Genomic DNA, 15691 nt, shown 5'->3' with positions numbered 1-15691 from the left:
AATTTTACAAATGTAAGTCATGTCCCCTCTTAACCTTCGCTCTGGGGAATACCAGATCACTCCATCCGAGGTGGACATCATTTAATGCCCTTTAACCTACCATGTCTGTGCCAACCATGATGCCATTCAAACTAATCCCATCTGCCGGCACGTAATGTGTCCCTGATTAGTCCTGCGCCTGTTTAAACATTGCTACTCCATCTGCTTTATCATCTCCCCAGAGACAGCAGTTGCTGGAATCAGGAGCAATGCAGAAAGTGCTGGGGGAACTCAAGTTGGTCGGGGAAATAGGCAGTCTCGACCTGAAATGTAGACTGTCCATTTCCCTCCATAAATGCTGCCCGACCTGCAGATTTCCTCCACCGCTTTGTGCGTTGCACCATCTCCTAGCACTACGGTCCGGACACTCATCGCTCCCAGTATAAAGAAAAACTTGCCCCGTGTGTCTCCTTTGAACTCCCCCCCACCTTAAATGCATGTCCTCCAGTATTTGACATTTCAAAATTCAAAGTTCAAAGTAATTTTATTATCAATGTACCAAATTAAATCTCTTCTGTTAACATATACAGCCAAAATTTGTCTTCTTGTGAGTATACATAATAAATATAAAACACACAATAGAATCAATCAAAAACTGCCGCCAACAGGATGGACAACAACCAATGTGAAAAAGACAATAAACTGAGCAAATACAAACTAAATTAATAAATAAATAAGCAAGCAAACAATAAGTATCAAGAACGTGAGATGAAGAGTCCTTGAAAGTGAGTCCATGGGTTGTGGTTAGGCCCTGTGATTTCAGTCTCTGAAATCATCCTTTTTCATGATTCTGTCTACCCTTAGAAATGGAGGGAAATGAACAGTGGATGTTTCGGTACAAGTCTTTACAAAATGTCCCAATACCATACATCAGCTGCTTATTTTCCTCCACAGACGCTGCCTGACCTGCTGAGTTCGTCCAGCGTTTGGTGTGTATTAATCAAGATTTCCAGCATCTGCAGTATCTCTCGTTTACCCCTGTCTGTGTCTCTGATAATCTGGTGAGTTTGCAGAGCTGCGACTTGCAGCCAGCTCTTTAAGGACGAGCACGGGCTGTGCCGGCGAAGCTGCGGTCTCCAGTGTTTGTGTGAGATGAATGGGACACGTGGGGTGTTTGGTGTGTGTTCACGTGATGCGGTGGCAGACTGCTGAACATCCTCCGGGTGCCGGGGTGCCTCTGCCTCCTTCATTGATAAATTTGCTCCACCAGAGCAGGGAACACCTCTGACGCCTTCACACCTGTTCCGCACAACCTCCCCCTCCCTCTCCATTTCACCAAAACTAAAAAAAAGCAAAACGGAGGGAACAACCTGCTCAGGAACAAAAACAAAAAGGCTCTGACAAGAATGGGTGAGTCTCACTGTGTGTGAAATATTCTTAATTAGAATTTATTTTAAAATTATTTCTCCTTCTCTTTACGCGGGACCGCGATCCTCTCTGTGGTTTGTATTTTAACTCTTTGGTGTGACTTTCGAAGCTTTTTTTAAAAAAAAAAAATTCCTCCACCTAAATTTAAAAGTGAAACCAACACGAGCCCAAGTGTCTCTCACTTTGCTACAAAGGGAAGACGCAGGACGCAACTTAACCTGCTGGGTTTTGGGGGCTAGTATCAGATGGACAGCACACTTAGCCAATTAGCGCAAGGAGCTCCTATTTATTGCTGTTGTTGGCGGCCAATGAGTGTTTACTGGGATAGGCGGGGTTTCCGCTCTAATCATGTTAGATTGCGGTGTAGGTAGTGTGGCGTTTGGCCGGGTCTATTATTCTCCATGGTTTCCCATAACCTTTTATAGGCTTGGATAAAACATAAAGCACAATCGTTTCTTAGCGTCCTATTATCAAAGGATTTATTTATTTTGCAGAACTGTAATTCTATACTTTGTTTTAAATTAACCTTTTGAGGACAACTCAAGTGCAGCTGAAAGATGAAAGGTGAAGATGGGTCCGTGAAAATCAAACTGAAACGTTAAATCTGTTCCCACCCACAGATGCTGCATGACCTGTTGAGTATTTCCAGCATTATGTTTATTTCAGATTTCCAGAATCTGGTGTATAGCCAAATGAATAGGAATATATTTTCACAGGAACTTCCTTCTGCCACTGCCCTCACTAGTGTCATTATTTAAAAAAAGAGAGAGAAAATGTTATTAATATTAGCAATCTGGAGTAAATTGCAATCATTCGTATCGAAAATTCATTTTTGGTGCAACAATTATATTTAAATTATCTCAGTACAACCATTTTATTGATATTACAGCATATTCCAATTAATTGGGACCAGTACATTTTGCCCCAATTAAGCAGCTGCCCAAGTAGTGATTTCATGGAAAGAATTAAAAAGGTATTTAAAAAAAAGACAAACTGCCATTTAGCTGAATGACAAATTAAGTATTTAAATAAAATACAGAACAAATTAGAACACAGCAATTTTACTATATAAATTACTATATTACTACAGGGGTAAGTTTTTTACGCAGAGAGTGGTGAGTGCGTGGAATGGGCTGTCGGTGATGGTGGTGGAGGCGAATACGATAGGGTCTTTTAAGAGACTCCTGGATATGTACATGGAGCTTAGAAAAATAGAGGGCTTTGGGTAACCCTAGGTAATTTCTAAGGTAAGGACATGCTCAGCACAGCTTTGTGGGCCAAAGGGCCTGTATTGTGCTGTAGGTTTTCTATGTTTCTAAAGCTTATTAGTTCCTAATAGTTATCAATGGAGGAATTTATCCAGTGTATGTTGCCATGTCTTGTGTGTCTAGCAAGGGATAGCACCTCTAGAGGAGGGAGCTTGTCGTCTCCATTCTGGGACAGCTCACTCACCTTTGGTTGCCACCACACACTCAGTTCTCACCTGTGGCTCCAAGTAGCTGCTTGCATGCGACAGCGACTGCACCCCAGTACGCTGCTTCAGCAGGCATGCTAAACATGGTGAGGGTAGCCGGCTAGCCTCATACCTCAGTGAAAAAGGGACATGCCTGTCCCAACATGCGAAGACGGCTCTGGTGGACTGGGTGGATGAGGACAACAGCGAGACTCAGCGGCCAAGCAGGTGGTTAGCAATGTGCTGGAGAGAGCAAAGGGCAGGACGAGGCACAGGAGGAGTCATGGTCATCCATTGAAACCAAAGAGGATCCCAGTTTGTGACAACAACTTGTACCAGTGGACCCGGACTTCTGCGGTTAAGAGAGTGGAACTGTCCACATGCAACGGCTTTTCCACTTTAAAAAAAAACCCTGCACAGGTTTCATTGTCATTGTCAGATACAACAGACTGCCAACACGCTGTTGTTTTCTTTTGACTGATTGTAAATGAACAAAGTTTGTGCAAATAATGGACTGCTTTCATGCAATGCTTTCTAGGATTGCATCCTCCAAATCTTCATTTTCACTGTAACATTCAAGATGATTGTTGATACCTTCAAATTGTTCGTAGTTCCTAACTTGGATGATCAGTCCAACTGTGATAAGACTGTTGAACGGGTCCTGACCCGGATCTGGGCCATACGTTCAAAAGATCTCGGACCTGACTTGCACTACCTTACTTTCCCTTTTCTGTCTTCTGATTATGATTTATAATTTAAATTTTTATTATAGTTACTTCGATTTGTACTCCAGGGAGCACGAAGCGCAGAATCAAATATTGCTGTGATGATTGTATGCTCTAGTATCAATTGTTTGGTGAGAATAAAGTAAAATAATTGTCTGCAAACCTTGCAGGAGCTGAAGTTCATCCGATTCCATCTCTAATTTCAATCGGAATTGATTTTTTTGCTCTTGAAATAGCCTTCTGTAGGTTGTACCTGGATGACTTGTATAGTTCCGGATCCCCAGTTTTGAATGCCACAGATCTAGCCCTCAGCAGACTGCAGATAAACCTCCTGGTTTATCAATGGCTTTTGGTTTGGGTATGTCCAGTATGTTCTCGAAGGCACACACGTAGGTCTGTTTGAAGTCGGTAACAACTGTGGCACATTCATTCAGACTCGGAGATGAATCCCTGAATTTTGTCCAATCCACTGATTCAAAGCAGTCCTGTAAGTGCTCCTCTGCCTCCCTTGACCAAGCCTTTGTGTTCCCCCCTACCGGTGCTGCGACCCTCAATCTCTGCCTGTATGCCGGGAGTAGAAGTTCAGCCAGGTGATCATACTTGACAAAGTCCAGGCACGGGATGGCAGGGTAGGTGTTTTTGATGGCAGCATAACAGTGGTCAAGTGTGTTGGCTCCTCTGGTTACACGTTGGTAGTAGTTGAGCAGAGACTTCGTAAAGCTGCCCTGGTTGAAGTTCCACACAATGACCGAGAAGGCCTCTCTGTGTGCTTAGCTCCTCCAGTCCTGCCTGATGTTGGTTACCAGGATGACGGCGAGAAACCCCCTTGACAGATAAAATGGATGACACTTAACCGCTAGATGTTCCAGGTCAGATGAGCAGGACTGAGACAGAACCGCTATGTCAGTGCGCCACGATGAGTCAGACACGAAGCAAACGATGCAATGTGAGACTATGACTGCACTTGCTTACCTACTTACCCATCTCTGTGGCTTTGGAAATTATTTGTAATCAAGTCACATGTTGTTTGTAAGGCTTTTGACCCAAAATGTTGACTTTTCCTCCATAGTTGCTGCTTGGCCCACTCAGATTGCCGCTCTAAATTAAATTGTACTTTTTTTAAAAAACAGTATGGCTTTGCTCAGCTGTGAAAGCAACTTTTGGCCCATTGGATAATCTTTTGATATTTCATTATGATATGGAAGACTCTCACACTCATCCTCAGACCACTGAGTCACAGAGCAGAGCTATTTCCCACCAACTTTGCCATATTCCATTGAAATTCTGTCCTAATAGACAGATGGGTCTGTTTATCAGTAAACTGACACCTCTGATGGTATAGACCTCCCTTAGCATCGCACTAGCTGGCTGGTGGTGTAGTGGTACGCATACCGAATTTCGAGGCGAGCGGTCCCGGGTGTGAACCCGGCCGGCTCCTTGCACGCTTTCCATCCTTGCTGGGTTGGGCGTCAAGCAACTCAGCCTCATGAAAACAGACAAATGCTAAAGAAACGTGAGGAACAACAGCCATTACACTAGATTATCGTTTGATATAATGCACGATGAAGGGTCTTTGACCATAAGACATAGGAATAGAATTAGGCCATTCAGCTCATCAAGTTTGCTCCACCACTTGATCATGGCTAATTTATTCCCTCTCAACCCTATTCCCCTGCCTTCTCCCCAGAACCTTTGATGCTGTTGAATCTGGGTTTCTTGCTCAGCAGGTCAGGCAGCATCTGTGGAGTTTCCAACATTTTCTGTTTAAGGTGAGATTCATTCACCTTTCTTCTCTCCCTTTCCTGAAGATAGTCACTCTCACAAGGGTTCCATCCCACAGTCACTCTGAACTGACCACATTTATGTGTGAGCTAAACATTTTGATAAGAAGGGTCTGGAAGGTCAGCGTGTTTATTTGCATGATGTCTTTCACGACATACTTTTGAGTGACCATAGGTAAGTATATTAAATCCCTGCAACACACACAAAATGCTGGTGGAATGCAGCAGGCCAGGCAGCATCTATAGGTAGAAGCACTGTCGATGTTTCGGGCTGAGACCCTTCGTCAGGAATTTTGAGTGTATTGCTTGAATTTCCAGCATCTGCAGATTTCCTTATGTTTGCGTATATTAAATCACTAGTCATTTTGACGGGAAAGATGTGATATTCTTGCATTTACTTTTGATTTCTCAACATATATTTATTCAAGCATAAAGCAAATCAAAAGTTATGATGAATGTAAAATTAATTTCCTAATTAGGCATTTTTATATGAGGATTAGCTGGTGCTGTTGAATCTGGACACTACAGAATTTAGTGGAAGAAAAGACCAATTTCCTTTACAGTAGATCATGATTAGTCCACCCTGTTAACTGAACCAGTATATTTTGAGGCCGCTGCTGGCTGTGCCAAGCCCAAAATCTGCTTAACACATTGCTCAACCTTACCGAATCAGTCTGTTATTCCCGGAGTTACTTCCACATGACCCCACCCCCCCTCATACATCTCGAAATCCTTTGCAGTAGTGAAGTGTTGATACATTGCTGGTTTCGTAATGTGGGAAATGAGATGACTAGTTTGTGCATAATAAGCAGCCTAAAACAATACTGATAAGATGGTAAGCCAGACCATTTTAGGATAGAGCTAGTTGTGCATTGGTTAATTCAATAGTTTGAAACAGAATGGAGGTGCCCTGTATTCCTAACTTTTTGTAATCTGTGACAACATCTGAAGAGCATCTCAGTAAAGGTTAATGTGCCAAATGTTCTGGGGCTTTTGAGTGACTACTCCGATATAATGTTTTTGAATTATGGACCTGTGCCCATTAGAAAGCACATTTGAGGTGTTCCCACATGACCCTTAAGAGTTAGCAACAGCAGATGTTAGACTAGTGTTTGATGTCTTCGATCATTGTGTGTTATGAGGGAAACATGGCACACAGTGAGGCATTAAAATAAAAGATACGAGGACCAAGTTGTTTGCTGCGGGAACTTTCCCATTTAAGGATGACTTCCTAGTTAGCTGTTACTGTTTAAACACTGGCTAGTGCTAGCCTTCTGACATCTTGCCAGATTCCCAGTGTAGCTTACAATGATGGAAATGGAGTATTAAAATAATTTTTTATTGCTCACAGTGTTGGCATTGGATGTTTTGTCATAAAGTATACGGATTTTCTGAGAATGAAACTTTAGTGATAAATATAAATTTCAGAAGGAGTAAATTATTAAGATCTGGTTTATTATCACTGACATATGTCATGGACTTTATTGCTTTGTGGCAGCAGGACAGTGTAACATAGAAGGAAGTCACCATAAGTCTTAACAATAAATAGAAGAAAATAAATAAGCAGTACAAAAAGAGAGCAAACTAGTGAGGAAATATATTTCAAGAAGAAAGGAGTTGCATTCCTGTAGTGCTTTTCGTTGACTTAAGGATTCTACAACGAGACACAGTATTTAGAAAGGTGGTCACAGTTGTAGGAAACTTAGCAACCATTTTATATACAAGATGATGCCACTGATAGCAACATTATGAATCTGCTTTGGAGAGAAATTTTTAGCCAGATCTCTGCTATTCCGTATGGTATATTGGGCTTTAGTTAGATCCAGGGGAGCTCACTGTCAGTCCTGTACTGAAGAGGTACCTTAGCCTTTATATTGGTGACCTTTGTGTGTAAATTTAATCACCACCACCCCCAATGCCCTCAGACTGTGGCCTGCTGTTTATTCATTAGGTGATCTTCTGACATTCCAAGTCTTGAATGGTGAATGACATTTGTCCATTATGTTTGGCCTCAGCTTCCGACCCATCGTCACCTGCAGTGGAAGAGAGTGTTGAAGACGAGGAGGATGAAGTAGACATGAACGTGGAAGAGGCTGAGAATGGAACTGCTGGAAAAATCCACACTCCCAGGGGGACCTTACTCACTCGCCGTGGGATTACGCTGCGTGTGCTTCTTAAAGACAAAGTTATCCAGCCGGGTGAAGGGCTCCTCTCCATTCACTATTTAGTAAGGAATCAAACTTGCCAAAACTTACTTTCCAAATCCTCCTCTCACCACTCCCAGTTTTCTTGTCAGCACTGTCTTGAGTTTTGGGGTATGTTTCTGCAAATGGGATCGTGGCATTTTCTGCAAATGCTGTGAGCTGTCTGGTACCTCAGACAGGTGGCACATTCCAAACCTAGCCTGCGGCAAGAGTGCATTGCAGGCCGCTGGACTGTGTATCTCAGGAGTCTGAGCTGATGACCCCTGAAGGTAGTTGCAGGAATCATGATGTACAGTTAACCCAATTCTAGTTATTGCAGTTCAGGTAGCGTACCAACCTTGGGGTGCTTTGCATTAGACTCATGGCAGTCCGACTTTATTGTTTTGATGATAGCTTACGCTTCCATAGGTTTGAACATTTAATTCTCAGCTCTGGTGTGGCTGCAGCAAGTAAATCTGAGCTGGGAAATGGTGAAGACTGGCAATGTGCATGAGAGAAACTGAACTTCCATCTTGTCAGGTTTGTGTAGGAGTGGTGCGAGAGAGGAGAAAGCACCCTCTCTCCTCAGGGTGACAGAGGGTAGATGGTGTTCAGGTGGCCCTGAAGGTGCATGTGTAGAAGTCAACAGAACACCGTGGAGATTCATGTTAGGACTCGGGGAGTTAAAGATGAGGAAAATGAAGTGAACCTGGAAGAAATTAAGAGTGGAATCACTGGAAGAATCCCCTAGGGGGCCTGGGTGGCATTGGGTGAAGGAATGAGTTAAATAATCTTGCAAACTATCAGGGTTGGTGAATGCACCTCCTAACCTCTATCATATTGCTTCCACAACTTGACGCTACCATTGATCAATGGTTGGCATGGTCCAGTTGGGCTGAAGGATTTAATGCCATGACTCCAATTCTCCAAAACTCTTAAGACTGTCCCATTAACAATCTGTCAGTCAGCATTTGTCTCTTTTCTCTCCATGTAGGACTTGCCACTGCTGTAAGCTTTATGCTTGTACTTACAAGTCACATGCACTGGTGGCCTTCAGCCATGCCAGTGACAACATTCAAACAGATTGAATGATGCAGAATAACTTCTCACTTGCCTGAGGATATTCCTGAAAAGGTACAGGTACACTAGCATTCTCTAGTGAAGGAGCCAGCGCACATCGTTAGTGTGGCACCAAACAGTCTATTGGAGAAACTCAGCAGGTTGAGCGGCATCTGTTGGGGGAGAAGGGAACTGTAGACGTTTTGGGTTGAAACCCTGCGTCACGACTGAATGTGCGAAAGGAAGATACAAAGTGGAGAGGAGTAAGATGGGACGGTGGGTGATTGGTGGACCAGTGAGGAGTGAAGAATGATGGACAGATGGTCGAGGAGTGGGGGTGCAGTTGGGAGAAAAAAGGTGGTGATAGGTGAGAAAGATGTGGAGAGAGGAGGGTAAGATGGGAGGCAGCTGCTTGGAGGATGATGTGGGAGCTCAGAGTCTACCAGTGCTGAAAATAAGGAGGGTAATAATGGGAACCATAAGTTGAGAAGTGGGCCGATGGAACCATAGAACTTGTGTCTTTTGGCCTTTGTTGGTGTAACCAGTAACGAGGATGTAGTAGGCAATGGAAATAGAAAGAACAACAATATATTGGATCTGTTCTAATTTCTTGCATCCCACTTGGTTCTTAAATCCTATAGATCTTGAACACGTAGGGATTCAAATTTGGAGCACCCTTTCTGAGTGTGCACCTCTTTACTTGCCCCTTTCCAATACCAGAACCTTGCCTGTGTGTCTTTGTTCTTAAAGATACCCAATTAACCAGGCAAGCAGAGCGTAATGATGAAGATATGGCAATTCTCTTGATTTCATGTTCACACCCACCAGCTTGGGTGCAGCAGGTACCTGAGAGGGTAATGGAAGTGTGGAGCTTGTTCTTGGTGAGGCAGTGACCATGAGTCAGGGCACAGGTGAAGGAATATCCCTGCCTCTCATGATTCACCTCACGGTAAGGTGACCAGAGATTCCAATGCTGAGGACTCCATGAAGACGTTGAAGGGGTAACCTAGAGTAGAAGTCTAAAGTTTATGCACTGTGAATTGCTTGCTGGACAGGTGGACGTTTGGAAAGTGCATTCAGTGCCAAGGAAAAGATTGTGTCCTCCAATATATTGGCATGGTCTAGAAATTCAGCATCCTTCACTGGGAGACTGGTGTGGAGGTAGGAGAGAGCAGACTGAGGCAGGAAGCGGTGTGTGTTCCTGCCTGCGTTGGGTAAGCAAACGTACGGCAACAGAACTTGGGTTCTACAGTTTCCAGGCGAGAAGCAGTGGGCGGACATACAATCCAACTATGATGCGGTGATGGACGGCCAGTTCTGGCATTAGCCAGCTTTTGGCTGCTATCATGGAGATGGTTTATCATGGCATTCCATAAACTGAAAATCACTGTTAACATGGCTGTGATTACAGTGTGAAAAGGGGTGTTGCTGTAATCCAGCAAGCTCTTCCCCAACGTCGAGGATTGTCCATAAAGGAGTGCCAATGGCTCTGTGAAGCTTGAATCTATTGTCCCTGGTGTAAGAGGATGTCAAAGGTCTTGGCCTGGCAGTCTGTCTGCATTCTAGTGGTTGAGCTCGGAGTCATAGAGGTGTACAACGCAGAAACAAGTCCTTTGGCCCAACTTGTGCATGCTAACCAAAATATATTTCCAAACTCGTCTCATAGAGTCATATAGTACAACAGCATAGAAACAGGCCCTCTGGGCCATCTCTTCCATCCTGACCTGGCCTTCTGCCTTGTCCCATCTACCTGCGCCCAGACCATAGACATTCATGCCTCTCTCATCCATGTATCTATCCAAGTTTCTCTTAAATGTTACAACTGAATCTACCACTTCTGCTGGCAGCTCATTCCACACTCACGTCACCGAATGAAGAAGTTCCAATCCTGATTCTGTTTAAATATTTCACCTTTCACCCTAAACCTATGACCTTTAGTTCTAGTCTCACCCACCCTGAGGGGGAGAAAGCTCGAATGCATTCACCCTATCTCTACCCTTCATAATTTTGTGTACCTCTATAAGATCTCCCCTCATTCTCCTCTGCTCCACGGAATAAAGTCCTAACTATTTGACCTTTCCTTCTAACTAATCTCCCTGTTGTTGGCCCATATCCCTCTAAGATAGCACATAGTAGCCATGGATCGGACTAAGATGGTGTAATTTGCAATTGGGATATCTAGGTCAGGAGCAGCTAGAAATAGTCCTCAGAGTTCTCCTGGTCAGCCGACCACCAGCAGCAACATTGCTGTGAATGGGAAAACATGTTCCTTATGGGCACACAAGGACAGGGGTGTCTGTGGCTGGTGCTGCTGAGAATGATTAGTCCCATGTTTTATCATCATGGCATGATTCTAATTTGGAAGTTTTGAACATTATATTTTGTGTTTTTTTTTAAATTTTTACCTTGTGGCTTGGTAGGACTTTTGATAGTCACGACAACAGTAATATCACAGGTATACCCAGCAAGGAACCAGACCCTTCAGCCCATCGACTGCATGTAGACCAACAAGCACCTATTTAAACAAATCCAGTTTTCATTTGCCCCATTCCCAACAGCTCTGCCCCACATTCTACTACTCGCGGACACACGCGGGGCAGTTTACAGTGGCCCGTTAACCTACCGGCAGCAGCCCTTTGGGATGCAGAGGAAGTCAGAGCTCCTGAAGGAATACAGTGAGATGGTGGAGAGAGCGTGCGTGGGTTTCCTCCCAGGTTCCAAAGAGACGTGGGTTAGTGGTTAATTGGTCACGTGTGTGCAATTGGATGGTGCGGACTCATTGGTCTAGAAGGGCCTGTAACCGTGCTGTTCGATCTCTAATTAAAATAAAACTCCACGTGGACAGCACCAGGCCAGAATTGTGCCTGACTCGCTGGAACTTGGAGGTACCAGCTCTGCTAACTGTGCTGCCAGGTCTGCAGTTTGTGGATGGGGAACTGGAATACAGTGCTAGTAATCACAAGCCCAGTTAGTGCTTCAAACTTTTATTTCATCTACACTTGCGTAGTAATACAAGCGAGTCTGAAGGCAGCCTATGAAGTGATGTCAATGATGCTGAGATGTGTGCACTACTCCTATCATCCGTTTCTCTCTCTCTCTCTCTGTCCCCCCACAGGGAAAGACATTTGTGGGCGACCTGCTGCCCGACGGGAAGATCAGGTGGCAAGAAACCAGCCAGGTGTTCAACTCCCCCAGTGCCTGGGCCACACACTGCAAGAAACTGGTCAACCCAGCCAAGAAGTCGGGCTGCGGCTGGGCTTCTGTGAAGTATAAGGGGCAGAAGCTGGATCAGTACAAGACCTTGTGGCTGAGGGAGCAACAGCCACCCCTGCAGGCTGTGGAGATGGTATGGTTTGTAAATAGGTTTGGGTTCAGCTGTGGGTATGGACATGGGGTGGTGGGTTCATTCTCTGGGGCTGGGGTGCAGATGTTGAAATCTAGACTCTGATTTAGGATCTCTGCCTGCTGATGCAGTGTCTTAAGTTAGGGCAGGTTTTTGGATGGGTGAGAAACACGTTTAGTCACTTTAGTGCGTGCGTTAGCGTCAATTCCACAGATATGCAGAGACATTGAAGGCAGTGGAACCACTTTGTCCCCCTGTCCAAGAGCTTGCCTGAATTTATTGCTAGCGATCAGAAACGAGACCGAAAATGCTGGAAAAAGCTCAGCAGGTCGGGCAGCACCTGCGGAAAGGAAAGCAGATGGTATTTCAGGTCAGATATAACCTGATACATTAACTCTGTTTCTCTTTCTGCTGATGTTGCTGAACTTGCTGAGTGTTTCCACCACCTGCTGCTTTTTGTTTTTATTTTTTGCTGAATTCATTAATATCTCTGTCCTCTTTCAGAACAGTGTTACCTTGAAGGATAAAGACAGCAGCCAGCCTAGTTAATAAATCAAAGCATAAAACTGAATATGCTCAGAAGTTAAGATAAAAGTTGTTGAATTACTGGAAATTGTGATAGCACAAGCACTGGAGTCTCAAGTCAGGGAAGCAGCTTTCTGCAGTATCTGTCACGCTTCCTGTTCTCTATTTAAACTCTGGGTGAAAGGGCAGTGTCTCTTTCTTAAAACTCAGCTGCTGTAAACGTTGGATTTTTATTGGTAGGGAAAATAAAAGGAAATGCTGAGCCGTCTGTATACAATTGCTTCTTGTGTACTTAAAATGTCTGTTAAAATAGCAGAGTGGGGTGTGGCATACAATTAAGGTTTGTCATTTGCAGAAAGTACTGTGTTGGGGGAAATAAATTATCAGTTTAAAAATGGATGCAGTCATTATTGTTGGGTTTGGAAGTCAGATTGAAGGAAGCAGTGAATTGGAGTGGGGGCACAGGAAGTCATAAAATTGGGTTAATGGACTCTAGTGTGATGTGTTGCATCTGACCTAGGAGTGACTAGTAAGGGTTTGCGGAAAGACATGTACTCTCTTTATCAACAGAAAGTTGTTTTTATTTGCAGTCGCCAAATAATCGTGGCAAGGAGACGGTGACCTCACTCTGTTTATTTGTAACAGATGTTGGCTTACAGTTTTCCTGGAATGGCATGAATTGGAAATCCCAGAATTAGTCAATGTTCTGAGTTTGGCAAAATATTGTCAACAAGTTTTTGAAATTGAATGCATAAAGTAAGCCTTGTATCTGGTTGTCTCCCGTCTTTTGTTTGCTCTGTGTACTTATCAGTGAAGAAATGCAGTTTGATGATTGCATGTAAACAGGATTATCAAGTTTGTACTTGACATTGAGGCTTTGGTGTTTAGTGAACAGCTTGCATCCTATTACATGAAATTTCTTCTGCATATTTTATGCTGTTAACCTCATTTGCTTTCCCAGCATCTGTATAGCTAGGTGGTACCATGGTCAGTCTCCAAATGCTGATGGTGGAGAGATGTTCTCAATGCGGATGAGTTACAGTCCCCTCAGGTTGTGACTTGGTCGCTGTCACGCAAATGAGTCTGTGCATGTGTAACAGTGACTTGGCTTGCACAGAAAGATAGGACACAAGATCCCAGAGGTGGTGTACACGTGTACAAGACTTCCTATCGAGTGGAAACTCCACTTTGCAGATAGGGAGTGATGTGGAGAAGAAAGGCCCCGTCACCTTTGAATGCAATGAAATCGCCACTGATCAATAACAGTTTAATTTTTCTTCCCTAACCTAAGAATTTGGCCAGTGAAGGGGAAGATGAGGAAGTTCCTGATGAGGAAGACTTTGAGAATCGTGGCAGAAAGAACTCGAAGTTAAATAATCAGGTTAAGAAGGTGGAAGAACAAAACAAGAAGCAAGCTAAAAGTCCTCAAGATTCCAGTCTAACAGGTAGCTCCATTTGTTCCTTACTTGGCCTCTTGTCTCAGTGAACATGCCTTCCTGAAGCAACATTTACAGTAGTGCTGACTAATGCCGCGCACTCTGACTCACTGCATTATGTGCGGATACAGCTGTGTAATGTTTGTACGTTTGGCTGCTTGATCAGCATGGGAAGGCAGTGGTTACTCTACCATTTCCTATGTGGGTCTCAAAAAAAAGGGGGCTGCATTTCTATCTCCCCACTCATCCTGTGTTATCAGGGAGGAAGCAGGAAGTGGCAAGTACTGTTTGCTTCAAGTGAATGTCAAGTAGTACAGTGATTAGTTTATATTATAGTTATTTTGTCTACATCAGAGCTTTGTACTGGCACATTTTCCCTTCCAATGAATTATGCTCTTAACCCTACAGCAGAATTGGGTTGGTTTTCATTGCATTTTTGAATTTGGCACACTCCCCAGATTCAGCTTGTTTATGTTTAGTGATCATTTTGATTCCTGTCACCTGGAATTGTTTATCTAAAATTCCCACTTTCTTTTTCTCACCTCATTTGCTGATCCACATTATTCCAATTTTCCAGGCAGTAACCCATCTCCCCGTACACACTTGATTTGGAATATCTGAATCATCTTCAGTTTGATACAGTTTGCAAAATTGGACAATTTTTCACTGTGGCAGTCCATATTTCACTGAGTTTGACTGGTGACCCACAGTAAGAGAGATGAGATTGACCGTGGTATTGCTGAGGCTTCCTCTGTCACCAGCACCCAAAGGTGCTGCAGGCTTATACCCAACAACAATGGCTGTTGCTTCCATGGGAGTAATCCCAGAAGGTGAACAGTGTCCATGCCCCTGAATGATTAGATTTAAGGCAGGCACTAAAAATAGTGTGAAAATTATGGATTCTATGACCAATGCTTAAAATCTAGCAGAGATTTTTAAAAAATTTAGTCAGGAGGCCAGCCAACTTGTGTAACCTTTATTTTAGGCTGTGCTCTCTGAGGTAAACTGCTGAAAATATTCTGACCAGACATGTGATCAATGCTGTTGAGGGATTTCTTGGAATTGTCTGCCTTGGGCTAAGGAATATTTTGATCCTGTCAGATGTCTGCTGATGTAGTGCGTTTAATGGAAGCCCAGTGGATTGATCATGTTACAGCACCCGCTTTGAACTTTAGGTGTCAGCTGTGCATCAGAGGCTGATCCTTTGCCTTTAATGTGACCCATTAGCTAATGTTTTGCAACTGAAACAGTGTGCAGAGTCGCTAAGGCCAGAGCTCAGCTGGAACGGTCCACAATGGTTTCAGATGCATTGCTGCTCCCGTTTATCACAGTGGGTAGCAAGAAGATGGGGAGACAGAATGTAAACTGGTGTGTTATTGAGAAAAATAACTTCACTTTATGCCTGAACAATGTTAGCTTTTTCATCCTTAAGATAATGGACACAGCGTAAAGAAAGCTGCCAAAGATCTTGGCCCCGTTCGATATTCTGAGATTGGGAGCAGAGATTCTGGGAGGTAAGTGCTATATTTAACCTATGTTTGGATCTTTTCATCTGATTTCAGCTGACAGAGAATCAAATATCAAGGTCGTTTTCTCGGCTTCTGAAGGGTTCTCTCTCGACTGCAGTTCGGCAGTGTCTCTATTCAAATACTTGTTATTCCTCTGTGAAGGTCCAAGAGTATAATTCTGTCAGCATTGAGAAGCACAGTGAGGCCTTTTGGGAGGGTTAAAAGAGATGGGCTTAAAGTTTCTTGAAGTTGAGAATGGTGGGCTACCAGA

General features: G+C 43.7%; 1 protein-coding gene across 1 annotated transcript in view; it reads left to right on the top strand.

Annotated features, from left to right (window-relative positions):
• The first annotated feature begins 1178 nt into the window (after positions 1-1178).
• The window catches only part of mpnd (MPN domain containing), a 49608-nt gene continuing 35095 nt past the window's right edge, over positions 1179-15691 (top strand). Inside the window, exons 1-5 of the mRNA XM_073068731.1 lie at positions 1179-1389; positions 7382-7593; positions 11724-11954; positions 13768-13921; positions 15345-15426. Coding sequence (XP_072924832.1) covers positions 1386-1389; positions 7382-7593; positions 11724-11954; positions 13768-13921; positions 15345-15426 — 683 coding nt within the window. The 5' untranslated portion in view covers positions 1179-1385. The remainder of the gene's footprint in view (positions 1390-7381; positions 7594-11723; positions 11955-13767; positions 13922-15344; positions 15427-15691) is intronic.

Source organism: Hemitrygon akajei, chromosome 16, assembly GCF_048418815.1.
Source record: "Hemitrygon akajei chromosome 16, sHemAka1.3, whole genome shotgun sequence".
In the NCBI taxonomy this organism is placed as follows: Eukaryota; Metazoa; Chordata; class Chondrichthyes; order Myliobatiformes; family Dasyatidae; genus Hemitrygon; species Hemitrygon akajei.
The sequence above is the reverse complement of the archived record's forward strand: the minus strand, read 5'-3'. Positions and strand labels throughout refer to the sequence as shown.